This window comes from Chiloscyllium plagiosum, chromosome 11 (assembly GCF_004010195.1).
Source record: "Chiloscyllium plagiosum isolate BGI_BamShark_2017 chromosome 11, ASM401019v2, whole genome shotgun sequence".
Lineage (NCBI taxonomy): Eukaryota > Metazoa > Chordata > Chondrichthyes > Orectolobiformes > Hemiscylliidae > Chiloscyllium > Chiloscyllium plagiosum.
The window spans coordinates 61,518,577-61,532,165 of record NC_057720.1 but is presented as its reverse complement, the minus strand read 5'-3'; the positions used below and the strand labels follow the sequence as shown (position 1 = coordinate 61,532,165).

The 13,589-nt window shown below is 41.9% G+C and overlaps 1 protein-coding gene across 3 annotated transcripts in view; it reads right to left on the bottom strand.

Annotated features, from left to right (window-relative positions):
- LOC122554454 (cytosolic phospholipase A2-like) overlaps window positions 1-13,589 on the bottom strand; it is a 134,492-nt gene that overhangs the window by 64,634 nt on the left and 56,269 nt on the right. For all 3 annotated transcript variants that reach the window (XM_043699514.1, XM_043699515.1, XM_043699513.1), the window contains 2 exons: window positions 11,156-11,304; window positions 9,972-10,088 (listed from right to left, as the gene is read on the bottom strand). In XM_043699514.1, coding sequence (XP_043555449.1) covers window positions 9,972-10,088; window positions 11,156-11,304 — 266 coding nt within the window. The remainder of the gene's footprint in view (window positions 1-9,971; window positions 10,089-11,155; window positions 11,305-13,589) is intronic.

Here is a 13,589-nt window from a genome sequence, read left to right as displayed (position 1 = left end):
GGTTGGGAGAGGAAGAAGGGAGGGGGAGGGGCTTGGAAGGGAGTCGGGGAATGGGAAGGGAGGTTATTTGAAATTGGAGAACTCAATGTTGAGTCCAGGGAGCTGTAGTTGCCCAGGCGGAAGATGAGGTGTTGTTCCTCCAATTTGCAGTGGAAAGTGAGGACTGCAGATGCTGGAGATCAGAGCTGAAAAAGTGTTGCTGGAAAAGCGCAGCAGGTCAGGCAGCATCCAAGGAGCAGGAGAATTGACATTTCAGACATGAGCCCTTCTTCAGGAATGAGCCCTTTCCTGAAGAAGGACTCATGCCCGAAACGTCGATTCTCCTGCTCCTTGGATGCTGCCTGACCTGCTGCGCTTTTCCAGCAACACATTTTCACCTCCAATTTGCAGTTTGGTTCGTTGTAGCAATGGAGGAGGCCGAGGATGGTCATGTTGGAAAGGGAGTGGGAAGAGGAATTAAAATGGCCAGTGACTGGGAGATCCAGTCAGCCCTTGCAGGCCCGGCTGCGAGGCTCGGTAAACCATTCCCTAAATTTATGTTCAGTCTCGCCAATGTAGAGAAGACCATATTGGAAGCACCTGATGCAGTAAAGTAGTTTGGAAGAGAGGCAGGTGAACCTCTGTCTCACCTAGAAGGACTGTTTAGGGCTCTGGATGGAGGTTGGAGGGGTAGTGTTCGGCACATTTTGCATCTTTTCCGGTTGCAGGGGAAGATACCTGGGAGGTTGGGAGGGGTTGGTGGACCAAGGACTGTCGAAGGGAAGGGTCCTTGCAGAAGGCAGAGAAGGGTGGGGAGGGGAAGATGTTCTTGGTGGTGGGGTCTATTTGGAGTTAGTGGTAGTGTCTAAGGATGATGTGTTGAACGCAGAGACTGGTGGAGTTGCAGGTGAGGACAAGTGGGACTCTGTTTTTATTGCATTTGGAGGGATGGGGTTTAGAACAGTGGAACAGGGAATGGAGGTGGTGCAGTGGAGAGCTGTCTGGATGACAGAGGGAGGAAAAGCACATTGTTCAAAATAGGTAGACATCTGGGATGCTTGGGAGTGGAATGTCTCCTCATCCAAGCAGATGCGGGGGAGGCAGCAGAATTGGGGAGAACAGGATGGAGTTCTTGCAGGATACTGGGTGGGAGGATGTATAGTACAGGTAGTTATGGGAGTCTGTGGATTTGTGGTAAACGTCCGTTTGGACACTGTTGCCAGAGATGGAAATGGTGAGGTCAAGAAAGGGGATGGAGGTGTCCGAGATGGACCAAGTGAATTTGAGGCTGGGGTGGAAATTGTGGGTGAAGTGGATGAACTGTTCCAGTACAGCCTGGGTGCTGAGCAGGCAAGATAAAGCAAGGAATAAGGAATGTCAAGTTTAGCTTTCAAAGGTTAATGGATTATAGGAATAAAAATAGTTTAGTGAAATCATGTTTAGGCCAATATATTCTCTTCCCACTGTACAAATAATAAATTCATGAAGTCATGGTGAAATTCCTTTGGCAATATTAATGTTAACATTCAAACTGGTACAACTTTCACCAACGTTTTGTCCATGTCTTCAATCCAATTTATCCTGCACCTCCCTCAGATTCATTATTTTATTAATTTCCCCAAACTGAACTAGAATCAGGTCTCATTTCATTTTATGTTCTGTACTTCATGGTTTCTGTTCCATGCTAATTGACTTTTAGTTCCTATTCCCTCTTTCCAACTTCCCTTTTTTTAAGTTGAAACTGTGTACCTGCCAATTAGAATGTTAGAGCTAAGAGTTTCAACATCGGACATTGAATTCAAGGGTACATTGTGCATCCTTGCCACCCTCAGTCTTTCTTCCAAGTGGTGTTCAATGCGGATGCATCAGCTGATGGGCACAGCAGATGGTAAGGAGGTTTCTTTGCCCACATGACCTGATGCATGTGACTTCTAGGTTCAGTGTGGAGGATTCCCAGGGCAATTCTCTCCTGACTGTATACCACTGTGCTGAAACCTTTGCTGGGTCTATTGATTTGAGTTGATTTGTTGTCTTCACATGTACCTAGGTACAATGAAAAGTTTTGTTCTGTGAGCAGTACAGGCAGATTATAGCAAACAAGACATAAAGATCATAGGGTGCTTAGACAGAGCAAGGCATACAATGTCAACAGAATTGGACATAGCCGGAGATAGCGACAGTGGAATCTGGGACGTTATCATTCGGCCCCATTCCAAGGTGTGACAATGTCAAACTGCTGCTTGACTGGCCTTGCCCCAGCTCTCCCAATTTTGGCAAAAGTCCTCAAATATTCATCAGCAGGGTCAATAAGGTTGAGTCTGTTGTTATGCTTTCCAGTGTCTCCGTCATGTCTGGTGGTCTGTCTGGTTTCATTTCTTGCTTTAGACTTTGATGCAACTGTGTGGCTTGCTGAGCCATCTCAGAGGGCAATTGAGTGTGAACTCACATTATTGTGGGTCTGACATTAGGTATAGGCCAGACTGGATTTGGACTGCAGCTTTACTTTCCTGAAGGACATTTTTTTACTTGAATTCAAATTTCATCATCCACCATGTCAGATTTCATATGCTTTCTCCAGCACATAAGCCTTGGGTTTAATCCAGTGACAATACCACTATGCTATTGTCTCCACTAACCATCATCTGTTTATTAAATCTTGCCAGTTAGCAAACCACCAAGACATCATGTCAATAGATATGAAGCTGGCAAAACACAGCAGGTCAGACAGCATCCTAGGAGCAGGAAAGTCAACGTTTCAAGCCAAAACATTGACATTCCTGTGCCTCGGATGCTGTCTGACCTGCTGTGCTTTGCCTGCCTCACTGGCTTCCAGCATCTGCAGTCCTTACTGTCTCCAATTCACCAATACATCTATCTCCAAACTCGGCAGGAAATTCTGGCCAGGTCCTACTGCCTTCTCTGTAACATTCCTGCCACTCTGCCTTGCGAAATGGAGAGCTTCTGCCACACACCCAGCAGCATACTGTAACTCAGAAACAACTGCAGATGCTGTAAATCAGGAGCAAGGGCAGGGGTTGCTGGGGGGGGGGGGGGGGTTCAGGTCCGCTGACCCTTCCTCTGGTTTTTCTTCACATGCTGCCAGACCTGCTGGGCTTTTCCAGTGGCTTCTGTTTGTGTTCCCTGTTATTCCAGTCATTTGGTTTGTCTCCAGCACCACCTTATTTTTAAGTTTTTGTAATTATCTCTCTGCCTCATTTAATTGTATCATAGGTCATCCCTTTGGTGGTTATCCAGCTGTTGACACTTTACTCACACCATCTAACATTCTTGGCCACCTGCAGTCTTATTATTCAACACTCCACTCATACCATTTGTATGATCTTTTGATCTCTCTGCCCCTAAATTCTGTGTTCTGTGTGCTTCCCACTCACTTCACCTGATGAAGGGGCTATGCTCCAAAAGCTTGTCATTTCAAATAAACCTGTTGGACTATAACCTGGTCTCGTGTGATTTCTGACCAAGAGCCACATAATGAGAAAAGCTGCAATTTAAGGATATACATTTTATCGCTATTTAAAATGATAAGTAAACAGTTATGCAAATTAGAGAAAATATATTTTTCCCTGGAATATTCATCAACTCATAGCAAGGCAAGAAAGAAATGTATGAAAGCAGATCCTTGTGTAGGTGTCTCTGAGGTCTGTAGGACCGAATGACTGCAAATGCTGGAATCTGTACTGACAACAAAAAATACTGGAGGTCACAGTGGGTCAGATATCATCCATGGAGAGAGAGCAAGCTAATGTTTCAAGTCTAGATGATCCTTCATCAGAGCTGATGTGATGTGAAGAGTCATCTAGACTTGAAACATTAGCTTGCTTTCTGTCCATGTATGCACCTTGAGGTCTGTACTGGAAGTTAGGACTTGTATTTAGAGTCATAGAGATGTACAACACAGAAACAGACCCTTCGGTCCAACACGTCCATGCCAACCACATATCCTAACCTAATCTAGTCCCATTTGCCAGCACTTGTTCTGAACTGAGAGCTTACAAGCACCTGTGCATACAACTAGATGACAGTCCCAGTGTGTACCGGAATATTGAAAATATGTAACATTTGGCTGTGAAATGGATACCTGAGTTTGGTTGCTGTTTTGACAACAATTCTAATTTAACCAATCGGTTTAAATTATGCCCCAAGATACTAAAACCTAATCGAGTTTGAATTTTTTTTGTTTCGCCAACATCAAATCAATGAGACAATCTGATGTTGGGGAGATAGTGTATAAACATGTGGACATTTTAAAAATTGGTCAGAGAGCAACTGCCGTAGAGCCAGAGAGCTAATTGCCCATCCAACAACTTGCTCTCAAAGACATTAGACTCTCTGTCAAAGGTACCTTTTTATATGAAACATACTCGCAGTAAAAAAGAAAGAAGATGACTCAGGGAAATCAGCAGCTGGAAGAGTGAAGATGATAATGACAGAAAAAGATAATGACTTGTGGTTTTGAAATTAAGTTGATGTAATTTTAATAAGTGTCTTATTGGAACAGCATATTGTTATAGAGTTAGAGGCAGATGGTAAGCAGTTAAGAGAAAGTGGGGGTAGCTTTGAGTTGTGAATAGTTGTTGTTTAATGTTCACGTTTAGAGTTAAAAAATAAATTGATATCATTTTCTTTAAATAGTCTAATTTGGGAGTTCTCTGTCACATATATTTTAACATCTTATGAGGCGAGGTGAGCTTTTCTGGGTGTTTGGTTTAATTAACAGAGGGGTTCATCGCCATGTCATAACAGTTCAAGGGCTCGGGTCTGAGATTTGGAGGGGTTTAGACAGATCCAGTCAGGGATTTGGACAGATTTGAACAAACTTGGGGTATGAAAAATCCCCGCAGATTTAAACACTTATTGATTTGTGTCCTAGACCTCGAAAAAAAGCTTAGGTAAGAAAATTTGTTTAAGGGCCCCTCAAAGATCAGCAAGGCAGCCTTTGTGTGGAGCCACAGAAAATGGGGGAGATACTAAATGAATACTTTGCATCAGTATTTACTGTGGAAAAGGATATGGAAGATACAGACTGCAGGGAAATAAATGGTGACATCTTGCAAAATGTCCAGATTACAGAGGAGGAAGTGCTGGATGTCTTAAAATGGTTAAAAGTGGATAAATCCCCAGGACCTGATCAAGAACTCTGTGGGAAGCTAGAGAAGTGATTGCTGGGCCTCTTGCTGAGATATTTGAATCATTGATAGTCACAGGTGAGTTGCCGGAAGACTGGAGTTGGCAAACGTGGTGCCACTGTTTAAGAAGGGCGGTAAAGACAAGCCAGGGAACTATAGACCGGTGAGCCTGACCTCGGTGGTGGGCAAGTTGTTGGAGGGAATCCTGAGGGACAGGATGTACATGTATTTGGAAAGGCAAGGACTGATTCGAGATAGTCAACATGGCTTTGTGCATGGGATATCATGTCTCACAAACTTGATTGAGTTTTTTGAAGAAGTAACAAAGAAGATTGATGAGGGCAGAGCAGTAGATGTGATCTATATGGACTTTAGTAAGGCGTTCGACAAGGGTCCCCATGGGAAACTGATTAGCAAGGTTAGATCTCATGGAATACAGGGAGAAGTATCCATTTGGATACAGAACTGGCTCAAAGGTAGAAGACAGAGGGTGGTGGTAGAGGGTTGTTTTTCAGACTGGAGGCCTGTGACCAGTGGAGTGCCACAAGGATCGGTGCTGGGCCCTCTACTTTTTATCATTTACATTGCGTGCAATTCTGGTCTCCTTCCTATTGGAAAGATGTTGTGAAACTTGAAAGGGTTCAGAAAAGATTTACAAGGATGTTGCCAGGGTTGGAGGATTTGAGCTATCGAGAGAGGCTGAACAGGCTGAGGCTGTTTTCCCTGGAGCGCGGAGTTTGAGGGGTGACTTTATAGAGGTTTACAAAATTATGAGGGGCATGGATAGGATAAATACACAAAGTATTTTCCCTGGGGTCGGGGAGTCCAGAACTAGAGGGCATAGGTTTAGGGTGAGAGGGGAAAGATATAAAAGAGACCTAAGGGGCAACTTTTTCACGCAGAGGGTGGTACGTGTATGGAATGAGCTGCCAGAGGATGTGGTGGAGGCTGGTACAATTGCAACATTTAAAAGGCATTTGGATGGGTATTTGAATAGGAAGGGTTTGGAGGGATATGGGCCGGGTGCTGGCAGGTGGGATTAGATTGGGTTGGGATGTCTAGTCGGCATGGACGGGCTGGACCGAAGGGTCTGTTTCCATGCTGTACATCTCTATGACTCTCTAATTTCAATTATTTGTGGTTATTTAAATTAAAAGTGAAGTAAATAGCTCTTAACATTGCTAAAGAGGTTCTGGGGTTTGAAGACACTTCCCAAATTTGCCAAGAAAGTTTAGAAAGTCAGAGGAAGGATATACTTTTAGAATTAACAAACAAGTTAGAATTGGATTTAATCAGGGACAAAAGGAGAGCTGAAATTTTAACGGAGTTGATCAAGCATTTTAGTGCATCAGAGAAACAGATGAGTGCTGCAGAGTTAGAGAAACTTAAATTGCAATTGAGACAAATGGTGTTAGAAGATAAAGAAAGGGAGAGAAGGTTCTTGGCTGGGCAAAAAGAAAGAGAGAGAAGAAAGAGAGAGAGGAAGAACTTGAACTATAGAAATTGTGAATGAGTCAGGATGAAGATGAAAGGAGAAGGTTTTGATATATACAAATATGTTAAAACGTTGCCACAATTTGATGAGAAAGATGTCGAAGCCTTTTTTTATTTCATTTGAAAAATTTGTTTGGCAGAAGGAGTGGCCAGAGAACCTTTGGGTAATGCTAGATCAGACTAAGCTGGCAGGCAGAGCTACTGAGGTATTTGCAGTGCTGTAGATGAGGGGTCAAGAGATTATACAGCTGTCAAATGGCTATTTTGAGTGCTTACCCATTGGTACCAGAAGCGTTTCGACAGTGGTTCAGAAACATAAAGAAGGAAGCAAGCCAGACTTACGTTGAGTTCGAAAGAATTAAACATCGCAATTTTGATAGATGAATGTGGGCCTTAAAAACAGATAAGACATATGTGGCTCTATTCTGCTGGAGGAGTTAAAAAACTCACTTCCAGAGATGATAAGAACTTATGTGGATGAACAGAAAGTTCAAAAAGTGAGAAGAGCAACAGAGACGGCAGATGGATATGCATTGGTGCAGAAGGCAAAGTTTAGCTTCCAGCAAAAATTTCATCCCGTGAGGGATAGAAATTAGGAGAAGAGGAGATCCTACACTACAAAACAAAGAGTAGAGCACAGTGGTAATAGTTTACCACATGTGAAAAAAGAAGCCCAAGAGATTGAAAAGGAGGTGAAAGGTGTCAGGTGTTTCCACTGTGGTAAGGTAGGATAAGTAAAGTCACAGTGCTAGTCTCTCTTACTACATTCTTTCCCACAGTGCTGGTCATTGAAGAAAGGCACTGTGGGAAAAGATGTAGTAAGAGAGCCTAAGCCTGTGGGATTAATGGAAGTAGTAAAGGAAATCCCAAAACAAATCAAGTAGCTGCAGGAGAGTACACATCATAGGCAGGGGCTAGGGATTGAGTTAGCGCTTGATCTCTATAAAGACTTCACCTCTATGGATAAAGTTTACTCAGGAAGAACAGGGGGAGAAGGGAAAGAAGTTACAATTTTGAGAAGTGCAGGAGCTAATCAATCTCTAATAGTAAGACATGAACGTATCTGCATTCTTCCTGACCTGTTATCCGAGAGAATGGTCATTTGTGGAATAGATGGACAGAAATTTAGCATTCTCCTATGTAAAATCAGGTTGCAGTGGCAACTCAAGACTGTGGAAGTTACAGTGGGAGTGTTTGACATGATGTCAGTTCTAGAAATACAGTTTGTTCTTGGGAACAATTTAGCAGGATCTATGGTGGGAGTGACACCCCTTGTGAAAAAGCCAAAGGAAGACCAGGGAACTGAGGAGTTAAAAGACAAACATCCTGAACTTTTTCCAGACTGTGTAGTAACAAGATCCCACTGTCGTAAGTCACAGCAAGAAGCAAAAACTAAAGAGAAAGACAAGGAGTTGATGTTCAGTTAGTTGACACCCTGTTAGATGTGATGGTGCAGGGAAAACCTGTATAGGTAGAGGGTCAGGCAGAGAAAGGCTAGTGGACTTACAACAGAAAGATGAGACAATAAAATATATATATGTAGATGCATACTCAGAAAAGACATCAGAATATATTCCCAAGGGTTATTGTCTTAAGGATAGAATCCTAAGATGAAAATGGAGACCACAGCAGTTAGTGCCGGGGAAGAAATGGATGGAAGTGCACCAGGTTATGTTGCTGGGAGCATACAGACAGAAAGTATTATGGGTAGCACATGAATTACCTGTAGAGAGTCACCTAGGGTGAGGAAGTCTCAGGCTAAGGTACAAAACCACTTCTATTGTCCTGGACTGCACAAGGATATGGTTAACCTTTGCTGTACATGTCATACATGTCAAATGGTAGGTAAGCCACAGGCAGTAATAAAACCTGCATCATTATTTGCAATTCCCACATTCAAAGAACCTTTCACGTGGGTTATAATTGATTGTGTAGGTCCCGTCCCTGAAACTAAAAGTGGGGACCAGTACTTGCTAGCCATAATGGATGTGTCTACCAGATTTCTGGAGGCAATTCCATTATGGAGTATCAATGTAAAAAGGGTGTTAGAGGAGTTGGTAGTTTTCTTTACCCAGTATGGGCTAGCCAGAGAGATTCAGTAAGACAAAGGATCTAATTTTACTGCTAGGTTGCTTAAGGAGGTTATGGATAGGTTAGGCATACAGCACTTTAAATCCAGTGACTCTGAGGGAGCTTTGAAAAGCTTGCACCAGGCCCTGAAGAACATGTTGAGAGCATATGGTCAGGATTACCCAAATGATTGGGATAAAGGTATTCAATTCATATTGTTTGCCATTATAGAGATGCGCTAAACAAATCCATTCAGTTACTCCCTTTGATTTAATATTTGGACATGAAGCGAGAGGCCTCTTGAAACTAGTTCAAGAAAACTTTTTCAGATCAAAGTCAGAGATGTCACACTTGGATTATGTATCTGAGGTGAGGGAGATATTAAATCAGGTATGTAAGTTACCTAAACAGCACCTGAAGAGTGCACAGCATAGAGTGAAACAAGTGGCAGATAAAAATTCTAAAATTCAAACATTTTCCCGTGGAGATGATGCATTAGTATCATTACCAGTGGTAGGGGATACCTTCAAAGCCAGATTTAATGGTCCCTATCAAATTGAGAAAAAGTTGAGTCTCGCAAACTATCTGATAAAGATGCCAGATAGAAAAAAAAACTGTGTCGGATATGTCACGTGACTATGTTGAAACCTTACTATAATAGAGACAGGGAACTGGAGAAACAGGTGTTACTCACTGCCCCACAGAGTGAGGAATCAAATCCAGATGGAGATTTTGATGTGCCTCAAAGTATGGTAAATAATGAGGAAGTCCTTGAGGAGTGGGATAGGTTATTGAGCTATCTGTCTTAGGAGCAAAGAACCAAGTTGAAAGATTTGTTTCAGCAGTAAGAGGACATATGCAGGAATAAGATGGGGAGGACTAATACTACTGTGCATGAGGTGCAAGTAGGGATTGCTGTTCCGATAAAACAATACCCCTAACAGATTATGAGGCAAGGCGAGCTTTTCTGGGTGTTTGGTTTAAATAACAGAGGGGTTGACCTCTATGTAGTAACTTTGACTAAGGGGATGTGGTCAAACTCATGAAGTTGGAAAAAAGGAGCAATCAGATGGAACACCTTTACTTAAGTGGAAGAGTACTCGAATTTATTAGTATGGAAGGAGATTGAGACAGACAGTAAAAACTGACAAGACCGTTGGAAGAAAGTAGGAATGAAGTAAGATGCCATACACTGAGAGGATGGTCAGTAGGGCTGATTGAAGATTATGCGGTTTGTTTGGTATAATATCTTTGCACACGATTCATTTAAAAAAAACTTACATTATTGAAGACGAATGAAAACTCCTTCTTTTTTCCTACTTTGATGTTCTCTCCAATATTGAATGAGGTAGTGCCCAAAGTTTCATCCATCACATAATTTGCATCCATTAAAGTAATCTATGAAGCAAATACATCAAAATAATCAAGTCATGCATCCACAGCTGAAATAAGATTGGCCAAATGTAAGCAGCTGACTATAAGAACTGCACAGGGTTTTCTGCAGGACCTGATCCAAATACTAAAGTTCCTTCATTGTCCATTTGTCTGTTTAACATTAATTGCACTGCTCCTGAAAGCACTCACTGCCAAAGGGAAATCTGCAGTTTGCCCAAGTAACCATTCTTCTTAAATGAGCCTTGATGTGGCAGATAAGTTATTCATCTCTGTGATCAATCCTGTTCTGTCATATCTGACATCTACACAATGCACAAACAGTCACTGGATAATCAAGAGCGGAAATTCAAAATAATTATTTCCCAAAATGGGAAAAATTCAATTTTATCTCAGTAATGTTATAAATTATGTCCAAGAATATAAAAGAATAGATCACACCATTATCCCAGAACAACTGGGACATACATGTAACCATATCGGAGACAATATCAGAAAGAGACTGAAGAACTGCAAGTCCTGTCAGCAAAAGAGTCATCTCAGAGAATCCTATGGACTGGGGCCATTGAGTGCTTTTCCAATTTTCTCCTTCTGTACATAATACCAATACATTGTGTTTGTTTGCCTCTGTGTGGAATTGCAGATGGGAGAGGCGAGAGTTTAATTGGGAGAGTTATGTAACGCTTGTATTTGCTAATGCAAAAGCAAAGTACTACAGATGCTGGAAATCTGAAATAAAAACGAAGTGCTGGAGAAACTCAGCAGATCCGGTGATAGCTGGAGAGAGAAACAGAGTTCACACTTCAAGCCCAGCTTCTTCAGAACTAATTGAGTATCATCGGTTTACTTCATGGAAGTGTTGTTATTTTTAACCAGTAGAGTCAACAAATTGAAACACTTGTACAGTTTTGAGATTGCATAAGATGTAACTGTTCACAGCTGATTATGGTATTTGTATACAACATATATAAATACTGTTTATATACACTGTTAATGTACATTAATGATAATCACTAATCTATATGATTAGAATTGAATATCCAAATCCAATTGTCTGGAAGAGGACATTTTACCTCCATAATATTCTTCTCATTGGGGTCAAGAAGGAATTCAAACGTCTCATTCCACTCTGGGTTGACAATGTTGTTGAGGTACTTGGTGCGTTTGCGGCCCTCTGGTGCCGTGGCGATGAGCAATTCAATGTAAGGGTCAGGAGTGTCAACTAAATAGGACATAAAAAAAGTCACTGCATACTGATTCCTACGTCCAAAACAGTACATCTTTGATTCCTAATTCTATCATTATACCTCATTGGAAAATATAGAAAACTAACGGCATTTTCCAGAGTGCACTATTCAGACTGTTTAATTTGGGTAAATTAACTTAATAAATATTTAGCTTCAGGCTGTCAAATCATGATGTGAGTGAATGGAATACGTTCCTTTTCAATTTTCCTTTAGAACGTTGAGCACACCAAATTGTGGGATTTGATGCTAGGTAATAGAATATTTCTCACTTCTGCATAAATCATTGGTGTTCATAGGTCGTTTGTAATTTTTCTAATGAAAAGGCTGTATAATCTCATCCTAAACATGCACAGTGTCTCAAAGATCAGAAGGAAGTTTTTACAATACCATTGTAAATAATTCCACTTTCCATGTGAGTCTTTCATTTACCCTTTTTATTGTCTATGTCTTATCCAGTGCTAGATTATGCCAGTTGTGAGGGATGGAACAGTATCAGTGCTGACAGTCATCATTCATTCTTAGGAGGAAACAAACAAGTTCTCACTTACTTCCTCAACTCTCTTCCAACAATAGGGAGTATGTAATAGGAGGAAGCCAGAAGAGATTAGGCAGAATAACTTGAGTGATAAGGCATAGAGGATTGTACTAGTGATGGGAGGAGATGGCGAGGAGAGGAAAACAGGTTGCAAATCAGAGAAGCAAGGTGCTGCACAGGAGGCTGCTAAATAAGAGAACAGGCTATGGTGTTAGGGGCAAGCTGACTAGAAGAAGGGGTTAAAGTGGTCTTTTACTGGATGGCAGGGACCACATCTGTTCATGTTATAGATTACCGATCTGGACAAAGGAACTGAGGGAATTGCTGCAAAGTTTCCAGATTGCCCAAAAATAGGTAGGGGGCAAGGATTGTTGAGGAAACAGGGAGGCTGCAGAAGAGCTTGGTCAGGCTAAGAGAGTGGGCAAAGAAGTGGCAGATGGAGTACAATGTGGAAGCATGTGAGGTTATATACTTTGCTTGGAATAATACATGCATAGGCTATATTCTAAACGTGGAAAGGCTTCAGAAATCTGAAGGTGAAGGGACTTAGGAGTCCTAGTTCAGGAATCTCATAAGGTTAATGTTCAGATTCGTTTAGTGGTTAGGAAAAGAAATACAATGTTAGCATTGCTTTCAAGAGGACAAGAATGCAAGAGCAGAGATGTACTGCTGAGACTGTAATAAGGCTGTGGTCAGACCACATTTGGAATATTGTGAGCAGCTTTCGGGCCTGTATCTAAGGAAGTATGTGCTGTCATTGGAGGGTTCCAGAGGAGGATTACAGGAATGATATTGGGATGTCATATGAGGAGTGATTGAGGACTCCGAGTCTGTACTCAATGGAGTTTGGAAGGATGAGGGAGGATATTTTTGAAACTTACAGAATACTGAGAGGCCTGGATGGAGTGGATTTGGAGAAGCTGCTTCCACTGGTAAGAGAGATTAGGACTGAGGGCACAGCCTCAGAATGAAGGGACGACCCTTTAGAACTGAGATGGGGAAGAATTTCTTCAGCCAGAGGATGGTGAATCTGTGGAACTCATTGTTGCTGAAGGCTGTGGAGGCCAAGTCATTGAATGTATTTCAGACAGAGATAAGTAGGATCTGGGTGATTAGCAAGGGGATCACAGGTTATGGAAGAAGGCAGAAGAATGGGTTGAGAAATATATCAACCTTGATCAAATGGCACAGCAGACTCAATGGGCTGAATGGCCTAATTCTGCTGTGTCATTATGCAGGGGGCAGCCATTTGGTGTCAGGTCTGCCCTGGCTCTGAATGAGCATGATGGTTTAGTTCTATTCTCCTGCATTTTCTCTGTATCCCTAACCATTGCTTTGATTCAAATAAATATTTAATGCCTTCTTGAATGCCTCAATTGAGCCTACCTCCATCGCACTTCCAGGCCGTGCATTCCAGACACTATTCACTGCTGTGTGAAAAACCTTTTTTTTTATATCTTTCCTGGTGTCTCCTGATTTTGCAAACTTCGATCATTTAGTTTTTTTCCTCTTCAAGAAAAGGGAAGACCCACCTTCTCCAATCTATTTTTATAATTGAGGTTTCTCATTCCTCAAACAATTTTAATAAACCTCTTCTGCACTCTCTTCATTGCATTCACATCCTTCTTCAAGGTATGACACACAAAACTGTCGACAATCATCCACCTGAGGTCTAACCAGTATCTTGTTGGTCAGTAAGCTCAGTTCCCTGGTTTGCAATTCAGT